The following is a 20,358-nucleotide window of genomic DNA, read 5'->3' as shown; positions in this document are numbered from 1 at the left end:
GCTGGTGTACTGACACATAAGCAACCATCAACCAATTTAAAGCTGGTGCCAGCAGTACAGAATTATGTACACGTAAGCTGCTTCATATGGCTAGGTCAAGGTTTAGACCAGTCAGCATAAAATAGCTACTGCATTCATAAGTAAGCTCCTGGGATTGCAAAGAAAGAAACTCAACTGTCTGTTACCTTTAAAAAGTAGATTTGATGAAAAACTAGTTCAGTGATCCAGCATCCGGGTCTGTACATGCAATTCCCAACACTGGGTCAATAACTGCATATTAAAGCACCAGACATGGTGTGAATATGGATCATCTGGTTGCAGGTATGGGGAACTGCATCCACATACCCCCACCATCCCCGTATCAGGAAGGGGCTTGGATTCAGGCTCATCTCTCAATCTAGGTGACATTTTGACCCTTTGATTTGTTAAACATATTTCTAGATCAGGGCCAACATCGCTGAAAGAAGATGAAAGATTCAGCATATCACCTCTAAAATATTTTAAGAAGCTGACATATTTTAGTAAAAATTTTCTATTAACACCTTAAGATTTAGAAGATATTAAAAATCTATTTTAAAAACAAAGCAAAAGGGAAACAAGGAAACAAAATCCTTGGAAATATATTCTTCAAATTCTAGCAACCTTTCTCAAACTTGGTAGATCAACTTCTACCTTGTTAAAAGAGACACTCTGTTCTAGTGGGTTAAGTGTATTGGCAGCAGCGGCAGCAGCTGTAAGTTGTGCAGTGAGGGCTTGTAACTGAACGACGAGACCTGCATCCAGTGCTTGAAGTAATGACGGCTGTGGTTTCTGCTGTTGCATTTGCAGTGTCTGTATTAGTTGTTGAAGCTGGAATGAGGGGAAGAAGAGAGAAATGACATTTTTGCTAGTGTTATGTACACATTTATAAAATAAACATATAATTTGACTTCGAAAATTAATTTCCATTTATGCCCAGCTATTCTTAAAATGTGCTTTGATAGACAAGGGATGGCAAAACACCAAAACAAAACAAACCCATTTATATATGCATTATTATTTATTGTATTGGCTTATATTTTATACGCAACATTCAACTCGTTCAAGCAATTTTCGGAAAACAGTAACTGCTTCCAGAGAAATGCTGAAAGGAAAAAAAGGTGGATATCAGGGCTCTGCACCCAGTCTGGCCAAATCCCAAGAGCTGATTTAGGCCGATGTGTATCCTGTCCAGATTAGGCTGAAGCAGTTACAAATCACGACAGGCAGGATAAGATTGTCTCAATCAATTTGTACAGATTTGTGTCGATGCGTAGCTCAAAACTCTCAAAAGTGTGTCTCTGAAATGCTGCAATTATTAATTACGACACCATAGAATGGTGGTGAAAGGGGAAACAGGGGAGCTGAACTATGCTTAATGAGAGCTGTAGGGTATGCCTAGAATGCTATTACCCCACCCAACACTCTTCAATTACTGCATGTGTCTGTGAAAGTTTTAAATGCAGAACTCTTTTGTAGGTTCTGTTTCTTAAAAAGTGTTTGGTGGGACTGGGTGGCATTCATTCAGTTTGTGTTTATTTTCTATCCTTTTACAATCAATGCCAGTTCCATCATTAAAACAAAAACAAAATTTTGTTACCTGTCTTTTTTTATTTTAGTATCTTCTCACAGCGAAGAATTATCACCATCATTATTAATTACAATTTATTATAAGCCAGCCAGCCAAACATTGTGGACATAATCTACTTAACTTAGCATTATCATTATTATCAATTTAGGGCAAACATAGGAGCATGAAAATTGACATAACTGAGCACACTTTTTATTGAAAGATTATTTGCTTTTAAAAAAAAAAAAAAGTAAACTTTAAAGATGATAACATGAAAACCCCTGGAGATAGCCATATAACATTTTACAGAGTTAAACTCCTCTATACGGCCTACCAAGTCTCCATATTTCATATTCCTATGTAAAAAAAAAAAGTTACAACTGTTCTTGTTTTGCAATGCAAAGGGATTTCTCGAGATTTCCCTAAAATCCCGGTCCAGTTGGACCAGGTCCAAACCATATTTACAAATCATAAAACACAAGTCAGATCAGGGAGGGATATCTCATGCATTACTCTTTTGGAAACATACTGACATACAAGGGTACCTATCATGCTGGCATTCAGTATCACATCCAATACGAGCATTTGACAAATCAATAATAAATTAAAGGGGGGGGGAAATACCCTTGGACCTTTCATGGACAATTTAAACTAAACATATAAGTAAGGAGGTTAATTACCCAATTCTGTGATTTTGTTTTAAAGCCGAACACACTTTACCTGTTGGCCTTGTGGACTCTGCAAGATCTGTGCTACAGCAGTAAGAGTATCTGTATTAGTTATCTGAGACACCCAAGGATCAGGTAAACTTTGGACCACATTGGCTGGTGTAGCAGGTGTCACAGGCGTTCCTGAAATCAAGGGGAAAGGCAGGAAGCATGTAATAAAAAGTATGTAAAGAGAATGAATGGGGAAGGGAAGGTAGAAGACATACAAGAGCCAGGGCTGTTGTTTTTTTTAGCCTAGGCTGTGAACACATATATGTAAAGAGAATAGCTGCATATTGCGAAAATACAAATCAACCAAAATTCTCTCTCTCTCTCTCTCTCTGAACAGAGCTTCAGCAAACCATGTGAAAGCCAGGCCTCCCCAACAATTAACTTATTCTGATTTTCAAGTTTTAACACATTTTCAGTTTTATTTTACTGGGTTTCCTGAGAAGACTATGATTAAGTGGTATACAAACTGTTAAATTAAAACTAAAATAAAAATTAATGGAACTACCTAGGATGACAACTTGTACTTGACCCATATGATAATCCTACAGGCAAGGACCACGAGCAGCACAAAGTAACTCTATTCCTTGAACAATGCACACAAAAGTATACCAGTTGAAAACCATCAGACAGAAAGGCCATCTCATCATTATCAACCAGTCAAATTTGAAGCAAAGAGAACTTAGTTGGCATCATACCCCTATATGAAAGCCTTGGATATGTTTACACACATCCCTCTCTAAACACCAACCAGGCAAGCAAGAGTAATTACCAGACTTCAAGATCAAATTTCAGGCAGCAAAGAACAAAAAAATATGGCCTGAGGAGGTATGGAATGGCAAGAATTCCAAGGGTCAGAACATTTGGGCCCTGGACCTGAGGATCTCCACCCTTACATTAACGGAAATATAATTTGATTCAAATCCTTTTAAGAAGAGCTATTGTATGAGGTCCTTACTAAATAAACTTCTTTTCCTTATCAACTAACTACAATTTATTATAGTGGTACCTGAAAGAACAAGATACAGTACTAGGATTAAAATATCAAAACACTGGGCAAAATAATCCCTGTATATGAGGTTCATCATTCCTACAGACATAAAACAGGCAGGTGTCACATATCAGGCTTTGCCAAATTAAAACCATGAGGAAGTATTAACGGGGAAACAGATTTTCACAATGGAAAACATTCATAACATTTTTGTTACCTGGTGTATTGTTACTCATAGTAGCAGTTGTCCCAGGCAAGACAGGGGTTACGACTGGAGGAGGAATTCCTGCTGCCATATCCAATAGAGGCTGGATAATTTCACTTTTGAACACATTATTCTTCTGCCACAAATTTAGCACTCTCACAATTTTACTCTAAAAGGAAGCAAGGGTAACACAACATTTTATATTGGAATTTACCTCATAAGCATCCCCTACTGTTCCAAACTAAGTGTGGAATAGATGGCTGAATTTGGATGATTCTCCAGAACATGGTTTGGAAGAAATGTGTTGAGGGCTTGTGTGCTCCCAGTTTTCCTCTTGAATGTCAATTCCCTCTACCATTTCTAGGTTGCTTTATCACATGCCTGCCAAACCTGCTTCAAATCATGGTGTTATGGTCTACAACTCCCATAGTGCCTGTCCATTAGCAATGCTATCTGGAGCTGATGGCATCTGCAGACCAACATCTGGGTGCACCGTGCTGGTTAGCCTTAGCCTGGAAGTTGCGACTCATCTACTTCACATGCCAAGGCAAATTACAGTTACAGCAACCTGAAAATAAATGAAGGAACCAGTATGCAAGAGGTGGCAGTGGCGGCAGAGAAGTCTATGCCATGCTTCTGATCCTCCCAACTGTTTCAGAAAATTGTTCAAAAGAAACCCATGTTATCAGATATAAAGGAGTATTTTTAAAAACCAGTTGCCCCTTAACCTGTAGCTCCCTCCTGCATGTTCCCTCCCATGCTGTTCCAAAGGGTCCACAAACTCTAAAGCAAATAGGAGATGGAAGGGGGTTTTGTGTGTGGTAAAAATCACCTCTTCCCCATTTTGATCCAGCCTCAACTGGATCAAAGCGTAAGCAGAGGGACACCATTAGATACAACCCCCATCATATATGAAAGATGAAACATGAGACTGATGTGCTTCACATTATGCTTGTAGCTAGGCTGACTTGAATGAAACTGAGGAAATGAAACAAAAAATCCTAAATTCTGTCTTTTAATATAAATAGTTGTGCCATTAAGCTGCATGATAAAGAGATGAATGCATTATTCCACTGACATAAGCCTATGCTTGATCAAAGCCCTCTGTCAGTGGAGGGACTCCACTGGATACAACTCTATGTGGGTAACACCATTGGATTCTTTTTCCTTGCTAATATTTTTAGGGTTGTTGAGAAGATATACTGAGAAGGCTTTTTTCTGGCAGATGAAGGCAACAGCCACTATGCTGTTATTCCTTAATTAACAGTTCCTCTTTCATAGAATCTTAGAGTTGGAAGGGACCTAAGAGTCACCTAGTCCAACCCGCTGCAATATAGGAATCTCAGCTAAAGTATCTATTACAGATGACCAACCAAACTCTGATTTAAAACCTCCAAGGAATGACTTATTTGAAAAATAAGTCATGAGCAACATGCCATTATTATTATTATTATTATGCAGCTGAAGCACTTTCAACAAACAAAAGCATTATATAAGAATTAATAATATCCATGATATAATAACAATGTAAGGGTGTAGAGAACAGTGATAATCCTGTACTTAAAATACATAAAAATCTCTATACTTCTTTCCCACTTTCCACAAATAGTAGCACAAAATTTCCAGTCACTATTTTAAAAAGCTTATCGGTGATTGCTACACCTTTCTCCCAAATTCTTACTGGCAATGTATGCCTATTTCCCCAGAGACATTGTCAAGAAATACATTATCACCCACAGTACTAAAATGAAATTTAGATATGCTGAACTTTAATTACTGGACTGTCTGGGGGGAGGAGGAATAGAGATGATCACCATACCTTGTCATCCCCAGGGCAACGGTATAAATTCTGGAAAGTGCTAATTATGTTATTGCTAAACCTAGGAGCGAACACATCCTTTTCTTGTCCAAACTGATGTCGAGACTGTCGAACAATAGAGTCAATGACATATAAGCCAGGCACCTTGTATTCTGGTTTACACTATGAAGGAATATAGAAAGAAAACAGTCATTTTATATGTGAATCTGCAAGTAGTAGAAACAATAATAGCAAATTAAAACAACTGACCTAATTGCAATACTGTTTCAACAGTTGAATGTACCTGGGTAACTGCAAAAATAATGACAGGCAGGATGTAGTGGGGATTCTTCTTTATCTTTAGCTCTTTTTTTAAAAAAAAAGTTCTATTCCCATTGGTTTACATAGGAACATAGGAGGTTGCCTTATAATGAGTAATTATTGGGTCATCTAGCTCAGTATTGTTTACACTCACTGGCAGCAGCTCTTCACGGTTTCAGGCAGGGTCCTCTCCCAGTCCTACCTGGAGATGCTAGGGATTGAACCTTGCACCTTCTGCATGCAAAGCAGATGCTCTGCTACTGAGCTCTGGCCCTTCTCCTTTGAAGGGTTCAAGCTTTCAAACTATCTGCAGAATGAAGGGCCTTTGAGTTACCTTATTTATTTATTTATTTATTTATTCATTCATTCATTTCTATACTGCTCTTCATCCAACAATCACAGGGTAGTTTGCAATATAAAACCACAAAAATGCACAACCCAGTAGCAAATTAAACCAGTAACTATCCGCACCCCAACAGTTTAAAAGTCCATAGATTGTTTAATTAGCCAAAGGCCTGGGAGAAGAGGAATGTTTTTGCCTGGTACCTCAAGATATGTAACGGAGGCATCAGGCAAGCCTTCCAGGGGAAAGCATCCCACAAGTGGAGAGTCACGGCAGAAAAGGCCAGTTTTCGTGTTGCCACTCTCCAGACCTCTCACAGAGGATGCATTGAAAAAGGGCTAAGATGATGATTGCAGGGTCCAGGTCAGTTTATATGGGGAGAAGCGGTGCTTGAGGCATTGCAGCCCTAAGCCATTTAAAGCTTTATAGGTCAAAACCAGAACATCTCATTTTGAAATCTACCTCTGGTATCAATGTGGTAAGTAGATCTATACCCATGGAGGGTTCTGTGCACGTAACTGTGGCTTCCAGGTCAGACATATACCATCAGCAGCAGCTGCCCACTAGTAGAAAAGCATCTCTATCCCATCCTAACTCTGCCAAGCCATGAGACCTGGAAGTCAGAAGCACCTCCTATTCTTTAAAATTAAAGTATCTTAAGCTACAGCAACTTATTCTTCCAATAGCAGCCTAAGAATAAAAAGCAGTGGAGTCCTTTTTTATTCCTTACTTGTTGTATAAATGACAATACTTTGGGTGCATGGCACAACATTGCTCACAACACAGAAAACAATGCTTCCATGCAACAGCTTCAGCTACTGAGAAAGTGTTACACTATTTTTCTTTAAAATACAGATGTTTTACTATCAAAATGATGTGAAATAAACAGTACGTATGAAAGTTAAAGTAATTCATATTTAGCTCTCAACATGCAACAAACACCTATCATAACATGAAAAAGGAAAGGAAGCATAATAGTAGTTATCGCGCGAATAAAGATTTTTAGACTGATTTCTATGCACATACTCTGAAGTAATTATTGACATCAGTGCCTCATGCATATATGTATTTTTATTTGTCTTTAACAATCTATGAATTGATTTGATCAAGATACTAAAATATTACTAATATGATTTTATTTGGTAACTTACCTTTTGTATGAATTTTTCAACACTTTGTACAACATGCTTGTAGAACTAAAAGAAAAGAAGATATTTTTTCATTGGTTTAAATATATATATAAAATTCACTCCCCTTCTTGTTTAGTGATTTCTTTATACATTTTCTGGGTTCAATCTAATCAAGCACACAAACAATGACCACATGTTGAAGACTCCCACAGGACTCAATACAACCCAGTCCTTTCCCCATTGAGAACATGCAAGCAGCTCAAGATGGGTAGGGGCACTGCAGGAAATGTGGGAATGTTTCTAATCCTCCATTCAGACCTTTCTACGTGCAACATGCAAATTACTTGCGACCCTATTCCTTGCAATGTCCCCTAAGACTACTTAAATGCACATCCACATACTAATGAGGGGGTTAAGGTGAAAAACGAGAGTAGGATGAAAATCATGGCTCTAAGGAGGCCTGTGGACTTCTCCACCTGCTGATATTGCACTTGCACTCATCTCGGTTGAAATTCAAGTATCTACTTGTTTTCCCCATAAATAAAGGATACCTACCAATACCTTTTGCTCAACATTTTAAGCTACCCTGAATAAATTGATTGCTGGTTGCTAGTAAGGCAAAAAACCCTATATTCTCCCATGGCTTCAAAAAAACAAAGACCACTACCAGTTAAGAGACATATGTAAGCAGTAAAACCAGTTTCCTACCTTTATAGCCTTGATTGCTGCTTTAGTAATCTGTGTCATTTTAGCCTTTGAAATAGGAGGTTTGTAGTCATTCAGCGAGTAGAGCTGAAAGAAAGAAAAAAGATTGCTGTAAACGGTGCCTGCAAACAATTTCCATGTTAGCAGCACAATACCGACAGATGGTTCTCCAAAGGAACCTGGGAAACAAAGCTAACCTAAGGAGAACCTCATCATAGGAAAGTAAACAAGTATTGGCTTTGGACATGGGAAACTTAGGTTCAACACCCTGCAAAGTTATGAAGCTTACTGAGAGTTCTACTTTTGCCATAAGGGTGAATAGAATCATTCACTGTTTTGGAGCAAATAAAAAGGCACAATCAGAAAAAATCATTAGAGGAGAAACTAAACCTGTCTTCTCCTTCAAAGACCCTGGTGTCTGCAGAAGGTACAGATCCCACCCCCCACCAATCAATGTTGCCAAGTGTAGCCTGTCTCCTTTCTTTCATAAATCACTGGAGCTTATCACTTTTGTGGAAGAACATTAAGCAGACATAACTGAATTCCACAATTTGCCCACCTCTATGCAATATATGAGACTGCAGTCAATTTAATTGCCCCATAGAATTTTATGGGAGCCACTGACAACTAAGAATGCCCCTAGATAAATAAATCTCTCTTTCTAGAGAAACCCTGAATTAACTTTTAATATCATATATATTTAATATATATAGACAATCTTTGGGCCAATATGCAAAATGCTGCTCCATTTAATTATAGTGATAACATTTATATCCTATCCTTCCTCAACAAATGGTTTCAGTGTGGATCACAATAATAGAAATACATTATTTCATAACTTTTGCTGATCCAATGACCGATTTAAGGTGTTTAAAAAAGCAAAATGGACAATAACACATTACATTTTACGTTGATGAGCAGACATCCACTCACACAATAAGACTTCTACTTCCTCTCCTTCCACCTACAGCCCCCTGCACCCCTCTGGATGTGCTCTGGAGGGTCCCCCAACCCTCTGCAGGTTTGGGGGGCACAGAGTGGAGTGGAAGGGGGAGTCCCATTGCCCAAGTGGAAGCACATTCTGCAGGCACCTTTGGATGCAATACTCCTAAATCTCATGGAAGCACTAAGATTCCCAGAACGGATTTTCCTGGACCAGGAGACTTTTGCAACTATTGTTAAAAGTTGCAAAAACAAAGAAGCACAAGACTGAGTGAGGGAGAAACTTTTGGGATAACATCGGGACATCAGCTCCGTGCAAGGCATGACAGATAGCAGCAATAACCGGTAAAGACAGACATACAGTGGGGGGGGGGGAGTATTTGATCCCCTGCTAAATTTGCCCGTTTGCCCTCTGATGAAGAAATGACCAGTCCATAATTTTAATGGTATGTTTACTGTAGCTGTGAGAGACAGAATAACAACAGGAAAACCCTCAGAAACCTAGAAGACAAAAGTTAGAGATTGATGTGCATTATAATGAGGAAAATAAGTATTTGATCCCTTTGCAAAAGATGACTTAGTGCTTGGTGGCAAAACCCTTGTTGGCAATTACAGAGGTCAGATGTTTCTTGTAGGTGGCCACCAGGTTTGCACACATCTCAGGAGGTATTTTGTCCCACTCCTCTTTGCAGATCCTCTCCAAGTCAGTAAGATTTCGAGGCTGATGTGTAGCTACTTGAACCTTCAGCTCCCTCTACAGATTTTCGATGGGATTAAGGCCTGGAGACTGGCTAGGCCACTCCAGGACCTTCTTGTACTTCTTCTTGAGCCACTCCTTTGTTGCCTTGGCCGTGTGCTTTGGGTCATTGTCATGCTGGAATACCCATCCTCGACCCATTTTCAATGCCCTGGCTGAGGGAAGGAGGTGCTCACCCAAGATTTGGCGATACATGGTCCCGTCCATCGTCCCTACGATGCGGTGAAGTTGTCCTGTCCCCTCAGCAGAAAAACACCCCCAAAGCATAATATGTCCCCCTCCATGTTTGACAGTGGGGATCGTGTTCTTGGGGTCGTAGGCAGCATTCCTCCTCCTCCAAACACGGCGAGTTGAGTTGATGCCAAAGAGCTTGATTTTGGTCTCATCTGACCACACTTTCACCCAGTTTTCCTCATTCAGATGTGCATTGGCAAACTGCAGACGGGCCTGTACATGTGCTGTTTTGAGCAAGGGGACCTTGTGGGCTCTGCAAGATCTCAGTCTTTCATGATGTAGTGTGTTACCAACTGTTTTCATGGTGACTATGGTCCCAGCTGCCCTGAGATTATTGACAAGTTCCCCACCCCCGTGTAGTTCTGGGCTGCTTCATCACCGTTCTCCTGATCATTGAAACTCCACGAGATGAGATCTTGCATGGAGCCCCAGACCGAGAGAGGTTGACAGTTATTTTGTGTTTCATCCATTTGTGAATTACTGCACCTTCTCACCAAGCTGTTTGGCAATAGTCTTGTAGCCCAGTTCAGCCTTGTGCAGGTCTACAATCTTGTCCCTGACATCCTTGGACAGCTCTTTGGTCTTGGTCATGGTGGCTACTTTGGAATCTGCTGGATTGATTGCTTCTGTCGACAGGTGTCTTTTGTACAGGTACTGTAACGAGCTGGGATTACAGGTAAGACCTCTCCCTTACAGCAGGTGCTTCTAATCTCAGCTCGTTACATACAGTGAAGATACCAGGCAGCCTAATATCTGGCTGGTTGATAGGGGATCAAATACTTATTTCACTCATTATAATGCATACCAATCTCTGACTTTTGTCTTCTGGGTTTCTGAGGGTTTTCCTGTTGTTATTCTGTCTCTCACAGCTACAATAAACATACCATTAAAATTATGGACTGGTCATTTCTTCGTCAGAGGGCAAACGGGCAAATTTAGCAGGGGATCAAATACTCCCCCCCCCACTGTAATATTTTACAAGGACAGGAAGAAACAACATGGGCAGAACAAATGTTACACACAGGAGGAACAAGGATACAGTATGAGATCTTCACTTGCAGATTTATAAATCATTGAATGTGTCAATATGAATAGAAGTTGTAAATATTGCAGCTGTTGTATAAGGGATTACTATTATGACTGGAATATAATTGAAAGCAATAAGATTTTGGAAAGCAGAAATAAAGTAAATCATCAAACCATCAATTCTAGAACACGGGGAGCCACCTAAATTATGTAATTTGGTATTTGAATGATTGATATTGGGAATTGTATTGTAATTCGGCATTGATATAATGAGGCTATTATTGAATTATTGTAATTGAAAACTAATAAAAAATATTTAAAAAGAACAGATTTGTGAGAAATCTGGAAACACTTTGTTTGTTTGTTTCTTTCATACACAGACAAACAAACAGTAATCATTCCCACCAACAAAAATACATGTAATATCCCCGAAATAAAAAAACAGAGAAAAAGAAAAGAATAATATTAATACCTCGTGTGAGTTCCCTCCTCAAATACTCATCATTCCTTAGACTTTAAATTCTTAGTTACATTGCATCTTATACATCTCATCTTTAATGTTCTGAATATATTAGTTTTTCCTAGGTCTAGTTTACAAACTTTAGTCTAAACATACCAATGTGTTTTCCTTAATAATTATAATAAATTTTATTTATACCCCGCCCTCCCCAGCCAAGACTGGGCTCAGGGTGGCTAACAACCAATAATAAAAACAAGTTGATTAAAATACAACTTAAAAAACATTGTTTACTCATATACTCTTCAAAACATTGTCATTCTACCCTTAGTTTCTGGTTGTCTGATATCTTATGGCTGCTGTTAATTTCGCCAATTCTATAAATTCAGATAATTTAAAAATCCAGTCTTTCTTTGTGGGAATAGAATTTCCTTTTCAACTGTTTGCAAGTAAGAGCCTGGCTGCTGCTGTTGCATATAAAAATATTCTTTTCTTCTCTTGTGGGATGTCCCTTCCAATTAGACCTAATAGATATGCCTCTGGCTTTTTAACTATAGAAATTTTGAGCATCTTTTTTAATTCCTCATGGATACATCCCCAATATTTTTTAACTTTCTCGTAGCCCCACCAAATGTGCATCTGGAAATACTTTTATTAGTAGCAGCAGCAGCAGTAGTAGTTAGTTGTTTGTTGTGACAAAAAAATGGTTGTTCTCCCATCTATACATAGAGCAATTATCATGCTACTCAGATTGTTCTTCACAAATATGGGTTTAGTCCCAGAGTTCTAGATAGCCATTGTGTATGATACCTTCAATTTTAAAACTCCACTACAGGCAACTCCCCATTTGCGTGCATTCAAGTTGCGTGTGAGCACTGACAAACACACAGTTTTCTGTGCCAAAAGGGGGTGGGACGGAACAGAACAGAAGGGACCTGGCACACAGCAGCCAGGAATGGACCCACTGCATAAGTGGACATTCCCCTGTCTAACAATAGCCATAGTGTTCTGAGTTATACAGCATTTGTCTCAAGTCATAAATCTACTGTTATGACAATATATTTATGGAAGTTTTTGTAATTATTATTATTATTGCTATCTTTTCAAAACAGAGCTCCAAAACTGGAAAGTTATTTCCCTACTAGCCAGATACTATCAACTGTATTTGTAGCATAAAAATATAGCAGGATAATTGATACAGAACTGGATGAGTGGAATGCTTGAGAAAAAAAACATTCCAGATCTTTCAATCTCCTAAAAGCCTATAACTGTAACTTTTGGAAAATCTGTTTCTATCGGTACTTTTGTACTAAACTTTGTATCTGATATTGACATGACCCACTCACTCATTTATTCCTGATAACACAGACAATGTAATAGTTTGGGACAATAATTCTCCCAAACTACTGCATTTCCTTGTAGTTATTCTCTCAAACTACTGCATTACTTCATTTATTACCAGGTGTCATGCTAAGTTTTGAAAGTGCTATAAGAATTTTTTGGAGCTCTTGTTCTAATTCAAATCACAACTTGTCACAATTGTAGAATACTCTTTTCACAGCATTTCTAAGCACATAGCTTAGAATTGTGTTTTGTGACATGTCTCGTAATATGTAGTATTATGAGCTTCTGAGAGAAGGGGGAAATTGAGAAGGATTTCCTCTCTTAAATTCTGCACCTAATCTAAGATTTCAAGGGAAAAGGCAAAAACAAAAAATGAAGCAACGTTGACAAATCATTTGTAAATTTGCCTTCTCTCCGCATGGGACAGTAGCTACAATAGCGTTATAGGAGAAAGGGATGTGCAGCCGTACCAATAGTGGCTAGTGGGAAGATATTTTTTTACCTCCTGGAACAGAAGCAGCAATTACAACAAACTTATTTGTTTACACCTTGAAGCATCCTAAACTTATAATTATCTAGAGAGTAATTCATCTTATTGATTTATTAAATTTATATCCCATCTTTCCTTCCAAAGGAACCCAGGGTGGTAAACCCAGCCAGATGGGTGGGGTATAAATAATAAAATCATAATCACTTTAAAAACAATTCCAATAAAAATGCAAGCTGCGAAAAGCTCACAACACAAAAGGCCAGCTGAAAGGAGGAGGTCTCAGTAGGAACCAAAAAGACAACAGAGACTGTGCCTGTCCAAGTCGTGATTTTTTATTTTACTTTTTAAATCAATTATCGCTGGAAGACAACAGCTTGCAAGGTAACTACATCCCTACTGACTTCCAACTCCCATTCAGCATGAATAGGGCTCACTGGCAAAAGGTGACATTAACTATGCACTGTTCTGCTAACTTTCAGTACCAAACGAATTACTGTGTTATCACACAGCAGAATGGGAGAAAGCTCCAAGCCAGAAATCAAACTGTAGTTGGTGTGGTGTGTGTGTAACCTGTCTGTCCTGAAGAACAAAAGGAGCAAAATATTCTGAGACTACTATGACTGTGTGACAGTTTAACTTCAACTTGTTAACATTCTGATTTGCTACATAACTGTTGTAGATCAGCCTCAGTTGGGCCAAGCATCTGTAAGTTAGCCCACTACTGCCTTTTAATTATTCCATTCTGCATAAAGACCTGTGTAACAGTCAAAAATCTAATCATACTTGACCAACTCACACTTGGCATAATTAAACAGGTCTTATAATAAATAGCTCATCTCCACCTAATTCTGCCACAAATGGCTCAGACATAATAACAAAATTCCACACAAGAAATAGCAAAGAATGAATAACCAGTTACTAAAAAGGACAGTTATAGTTGCTTCCTTATAACTGACCAAAAAATAAAATAAAAATTGAAGGTCACTTATCTTACATCTGTTTTATTGTACATTAATGGCTCAAAAGTGTCTGAACTGCCCAAAGGCGGGAGAACCATTGCCAATGGTCAGAATATGCAGAATTCTAGAATTCAATGAATTCAGTATGACTTACTTATGGGTAGGAAGGTATTGGATTACACTGTTAAATATTACCAATTGAATACTGAGGAAAAAATTGTGAAAAGGCTTGCTTACTGGAAGACTAAGCAGCATAACTGCTTACTGCTGCTCCTGTTCCCCTGAAGGTCACAGCCTCATCTCCAAACTCTTAAGTATAATAGTGCTTTCTCAAGTATGCATATATGCAACTGAGTTCTGCTTTTTCAATTTACTGTTCTTTTTTATGCACAGAGACAAAGCAGAGTCCACAAATAATAACCTGCAATGCTGTTGCAGATGGCATTGAACAGAAACGTATTTGGGGTACATGTGAACTGACTAAGAGTCATGTAATGAGAGTGATAGAAAAATTGTCCCCAAATCTCCTTACAAATCTTATAAGGCTGCCACTTGAATGTAATTGCTGACAGATGCCAAACTTATACACACGTGCCACACATACATTTGTTAAATGATGTTGTTTGTATGTGACAATTTCACAATGTGAAACATGAGGTTTTCCACTGGACTTCATCAACCATTTGAAATTACATACTATATATGTAGCACAAAGTTACACAAGCAGCATGCCACATACAAATTGAAAGGCTGAATAAAAGCCCTCAAGCTGTTGTGATAATGGACTAAAAATCCAGCAATTTATCTAAATACACAAATGGCAGGTCATTGATGTCCAGACAGTTTCCTAGAATGCTTAAAGGTACTGCTCCTCTGCTAAAGTTGAATAAGAAATTAATATCAGATTATAATATCAGACAAAATGCTGGAGAGTCTACATCAATGAAGAAAAAGGTTTTCCAGCTTCTAAAAATGTACAATTTAAAATGATGTTTATATTATTTGCTTCCAAATAATGTTGTTTCCAAATCACTGTGAAATTTCTGAACTCTTAAGACCTATCTCAAATATTATTTTCATGTATTATGCAATTAACAGACTACTCTAACAATAACTTTTGACTGCACACTAAAAGAACCTTGGGATATCAGAAACACAGAGTAGGTAACAATTTATCCACAAAATAAAAGGGAATGCAATATTAAACTGAGGATGGTTGCTCCAGTGTCTTTCCTTTTCCATTTCCTTTTCTGTCTTTTTGAGAGGTGGAAGGTATTTTGTGTTGTTTTAACAATAATTCTAAAAACTGGAATTCCAGAGGCTCCAAAAACAACTGAAGTCATTTGTCTGTCAGGTGCCTTTAAAATGAGAGTCACCTCAGAGGCCTCTGCACAGGTTTCTAGACTGACCCCTCACTTCCTGATGCCAGTGTCACTGTCAGATTGTGAGCAGAATGCAAAAAAAAACCCCTCACACTGCCTTCCTGAATTTATGAATGCTCTTAAAAATACCACTACTGTAGCAAAAAGTACACTCTATGCTTTCCCTGCTGGTCACTGAAATATAATTTCTGGCAATCATATTTGAGGACTCCTGAGCTAAAACTACATGCATGCCTGCTCAGAAGTCCACTAAATGCAATAGTTCCAAGAAAAAGTGAATAAAAGTACAAACATAAGACTGCAATCCTATACATAGTTACTTGGGAGTAAATCTCATTGAACTCATTGGTGCTTGCTTCTGAGAAGGTTTATATAGGATTGCATTGATAGCCATTAATACTACATGTGAAGAAATATTAACACTTGAAATCATTTTAACTTATTTTAACTATTATTAACATTATAAGCACCAGAACATATAAAACATTTTATACTGATGATTATATAGTTCTATGGTATTTAATTTCTGTCCTATGTAATTTTTATTTAGTCCAATTCAAATCACACTTTTCTGTGAAGTCCCACTGTTTTCAATGCAAAAAACTATACTGCAACTGCAGCTTTTTAGCCGATTCCTATGCTTGTTGACTCGGATGTAAATTCCACTGGGCTCCATTGGGTTTACTCCCGAATTATGGTACACAGGATTGCAGCCTTGCCATATAAGGTACCATGAATGCACTCTTTCAATATATTGTATCATGCAATACTATCATATTCACAGATGTAGGCTTGTTTTGAAAACTAAATACACATACTGCTTTTAAAAGCTGGAGTTCTGCTGAAAAAAGTACACCTTGCAGTATAATGCAGTACCGTCATATTCATAGATGTAGGTTTGTTTTGGAAACTGAATACACATACTGCTTTTAAAAGCTGTAGCTCTGCTGAAAAAAGTACATCCTCTCACCGTGCATAGTCAAAACTGCAGAATTCACTCCCACAGGAGACAGTGATGGCTGCCAACTTGGATGGCTTTAAGAGAGGATTAGACAAATTCATGAAGATAGGACTACCAACAGCTACTAGCCACAATGGCCATGTTCCACCTCCACTGTCAGGAGGCAATATGCCTCTGAATACCAGTGAGTCAGAGTGCTCTTGTCCTCAGGTCCTGCTTGTCAGGCATCTGGTTGGCCACTGTGAGAACAAGTTGTTGGGCTAGATGGGCCATTGGCCTGATCCAACAGCTCTTCTTATGCCAGTATAGCAGTTCTGAATGTTAGCCCCTAGTTGGTAAATAAAAGCGTGTTTGGTTTCTTCTTTCTACTTATTTCCCCTGAAAAGCATGTACTTTTTAACAGTATCAAATCACTTTTCTAAACAAAGCTGCATGCTGTTTGTACATCTGGAGAGTTTTAAGATAATGCAGCTTTATTGTGAAAAACTGATTTTATTCAAGGACACATGTCTGTGCAGATTCTCAGCAACCGGTGTTTCCTTTCTTTCCAGACCAAATATTTTTCAAAATTAAGCGACATAACCAAACTCCAACGTGCATACAAAAAAGACCTTCATTTTCATTAGCAAGGTGGCTTTTTTTTTTTTTTGACAGGCCAACTTCTACTGTAACCATCTGACCCTCTGACCCTTCTATTTGGCGTAATAATATTCTGCATGCGGAGCAGCAAACCCACTCAGAACGCTCCTGGGCAGAGGGGGAATGTTGTGCATGTGATGCTTGTTGCTTTAACAGGCTAACGGAGACGCAGACTTTTATCAGGCCTCTTCCACCATCTGCAGTGTTGCTGTCTCGATATCCCAAAACATAACCTACAAAAGCAAAGGCTGGTACAGCGCGTTTTAGTTTTGACTGCAGCAGAGATAGACGAGCATCATGGAGGGAAGGGGAGGGCGGCGGCGGCGACTTATTAACCTCCCCCCTCCCCGCCATAATGTAGGCAGTCACGATGGAGGGGGCGGCGACACACGGAAGGTGCTCGGGCAGTATTTAAACAAGGACGGGCAGGGCAGCATTTCAACGGGCAGAGAGAAAGAGAAGGTGAAAGTGGAGGAAAGGGAGGGGGGGTCAGGAGAACACGGGCCAGAAAGGGAAAGCGGCCGGTTTCTTATTTTCACCTCTCCCCAATTCCCTCCCCCTCCCCTGTATTTCATCGTTTATATAGGAACCAGGCCTCCCAGACTAAGGAAGAGAGCGCCCCCCCCGCCTCCTCCCTTCCTCGCACCGAGGGCCTCTCCTTCCCTCGTACCTCTCGGGAGGGGAGAGGCCACCCGGCGCCTCCCCGCCCCTGGGCCTGCCCCCGGCGACCAGAAGCGGGGCCCCTGCCGCCCTCCGCCCGCCCCTGGGCACAGACCTCGCTGTTGAAGGCTTTCACGGCCTCCATGTTGTGGCGGAGGGGAGAGGCTGGCGACGAGCTGAGCGGGAGGGGGGACGGCGGCTCTGCTGGCGGCGGCGGCGGCCGGTTTCCTTCAGAGGCCTTCGGGCCTTGTCGCCATGGCGGCGGAGGCGGCGGGGTGGCGGGCGGGCAGTCGGGTAAGGGAAGGGGACTCCTCCCTTGCTCCGCTGGGCCGCCCCAGGGCAGGCTCCGCTGGCGCTGCAGGGACAAACACGCAATAGCTGCGGCGCGGGCACCAATATGGCGGCCGGGAGGGCTCTTCGCTCGCTTGCAGCAGCAGCAGCAGCGCAGTTCTCTCTCCGAGAGCAGCCGAGATGCCGCCCAGAGCGGCCCCTAGCGGGCGACCGAAACGCCGGGCAGACAGTCGAGAGGAACGGCGGGACACCAGAGAAAGCGAGAGACGCAGAGCGGCGTCCCGAGTTCCGCCACCCCCCCTTGGCGGACTACAGACAGCTGGGGTTGAGGACGAGCTCCCCTCGCAGGGAAGTAGGAGGTAGTGCAGCTTGGTGGGCGGCGGCGGCAGAAGGAACGCAGCTTTTGGTCAGCTCTGGGCGCAGAGGCGCGCGCAGAATGTCCCTGTGTTGGTAGCAAGAGATGCGAGGGGACAAGAGAGCTGTCACCGCCAGTCTCGTTGTTGGATCCTGCGCCGTTTTGCTCTCCCTCCCACCCTCTCAGAAGTCCCATCGAGCTGTATTCAAGATGGATTCCGCACCCAAGGGAGGAGGAGAGCGTTGCAGACTGAGGCTGCAATCCTGAATGCGCTTACTCGGAAGTAATGGTCCCTGGAGACAGTGGTATTTGCATAAACACACATAGGATTGCTCTTCCAGCAATATCCCTACCGGATATGCCGTTACAATATAGCTGTTCTAAATCTGCTCTTAACAATGTTTATGAAATTGACCATTTTTGCAGTGCCACATATGTATTCTCAAGAATTAAGTCCTACAGCGTTTAACGGGACTTACTCCTGGGTAACTGGCACCGTAAATTGGATTTGCAGTCATCGTTAAATTGTAGGTTTGTCTGAATTTTACAATCTTGAATAGTTACAACAGAAAACTTTAGACATTCTTCTACACAGAGTATTCAGTAAGAACAAAAACACAGGAAGCAACAAAAATGCATTTTTAAAAACAACCAAAAGGCAGCCATCCTTTTTGTCAAGCTCATTTGCCAAATGATTGGTTGATGTTTTCTCTGAAGGAGTCAGTGATTGTCTTATAGCTGGAGGTCTTCCTTGGGTGCTTTGAATAGGAAAAGCCACCAGAACTGGGAGGGAGACCACCTCCCTCCTCCTCTCCTCCCAACCTACATGTGTTCAAAGGAGCAGCATTTGTGGAGACAGAGTTGGACAGAACTGAACTGCTGCTGGACTCCTAAGGGCACCAAGTACCAGGTGCCTGGTGTTGGGCTTGTCAAGGGGGTGTATGCTGCTTGCCTTCAACCCGCTGTGAACATAAGAGCACTGCTAGCTTGGACCAATGGCCAGCACTAGCGGCTAACATGGGAAACCCACAAGCAGGACCTGAGTGCCATAATGGTCTCCTCACATATAATTCCCAGCCACTGGTATTCAGAGGCTTACTGCCTCTGACAGTGGAGGGTACAGCCAAACCCAGCATGGCTTGTAGCCACTGATAGCCTTATCCTCCATGAATTTGTCTACGCCCTTTTTAAAAGCTATCCAAGTTGGTGGCTATCACTGCTTCTTGTTCGAGTGAAATTCATAGCTCAGCTATGTGCTTTGTGAAGGAATAGTTTCCTTTTTTTCTGTCCTGAATCTCTTCCAATATTCAGCTTCCTTGGCTGTCCATGAGTTTTAGCATTATCAGAAAGGGACAGTGTGGGCAACTTCTCCCAATCCACATTCTCCACACCAGGCACAATTTTATGCAACTCTGTTTGTGCTATGTGTGTGCAGATTAGAGGATAGCAACTTTCAAGTGCAGCTGGGAAAATAGGCTGGATATCCAATTTCTAATATTAATGAGCAATCGATATATACAAAAGTGTGTTCATATAAAAGAATCACTAGAAGATACAGTACCCCGGTACTTAATACCTTATTGATTAATCCTTTTAATAAGGACTTCAGAATAACAAAGCTACTACATTTTTAATAGCTTAGCCAAGTCATGAATAAAATGTAATAGATAGCATTACAGAAGTTGAAGTGTTATTTTTTTAGTCCTTAGTGTTACTTTATTAACTGATTTTAGATTTCTGGACAGTAATTATTTTTCTTTGAGTTTTGTAATAGCCATTGCAGCTAAATAACACAAACTGAAAAGTTTACATGATTTTTGGCACATTTGGTGGAATTGTAATTAAAACATTCTGGTGAAAGATGCTTTTTATATACAGTGGTACCTCAGGTTAAGAACCTAATTCGTTCCGGAGGTCCGTTCTTAACCTGAAACTGTTCTTAACCTGAAGCACCACTTTACCTTATGGGGTCTCCTGCTGCTGCCGCCGCGCTGCCGGAGCACGATTTCTGTTCTCATCCTGAAGCAAAGTTCTTAACCCGAGGTACTATTTCTGGGTTAGCGG

At 40.4% G+C, this 20,358-nt stretch overlaps 1 protein-coding gene across 4 annotated transcripts in view; it reads right to left on the bottom strand.

The window, feature by feature from the left end:
- SCAF8 (SR-related CTD associated factor 8) overlaps nucleotides 1-18,122 on the bottom strand; it is a 74,279-nt gene extending 56,157 nt beyond the window's left edge. For 3 of the 4 annotated variants that reach the window (XR_013983903.1, XM_080998364.1, XM_080998365.1), the window contains exons 1-7: nucleotides 17,764-18,122; nucleotides 7,801-7,884; nucleotides 7,114-7,158; nucleotides 5,320-5,481; nucleotides 3,513-3,669; nucleotides 2,309-2,439; nucleotides 673-849 (exon numbers count right to left, since the gene is read on the bottom strand). Coding sequence is in view for 3 of the 4 variants with exons in the window: in XM_080998364.1 (XP_080854490.1) it covers nucleotides 673-849; nucleotides 2,309-2,439; nucleotides 3,513-3,669; nucleotides 5,320-5,481; nucleotides 7,114-7,158; nucleotides 7,801-7,884; nucleotides 17,764-17,793 (786 nt within the window). In the remaining variant the exon portion in view is untranslated. The remainder of the gene's footprint in view (nucleotides 1-672; nucleotides 850-2,308; nucleotides 2,440-3,512; nucleotides 3,670-5,319; nucleotides 5,482-7,113; nucleotides 7,159-7,800; nucleotides 7,885-17,763) is intronic. The other variant, XM_080998366.1, reaches the window with a different exon arrangement.
- Between the last annotated feature and the right edge of the window lie 2,236 nt (nucleotides 18,123-20,358).

This window comes from Podarcis pityusensis, assembly GCF_964106645.2.
Source record: "Podarcis pityusensis genome assembly, chromosome: 3".
In the NCBI taxonomy this organism is placed as follows: Eukaryota; Metazoa; Chordata; class Lepidosauria; order Squamata; family Lacertidae; genus Podarcis; species Podarcis pityusensis.
This window is presented reverse-complemented; position numbering and strand designations above follow the sequence as displayed.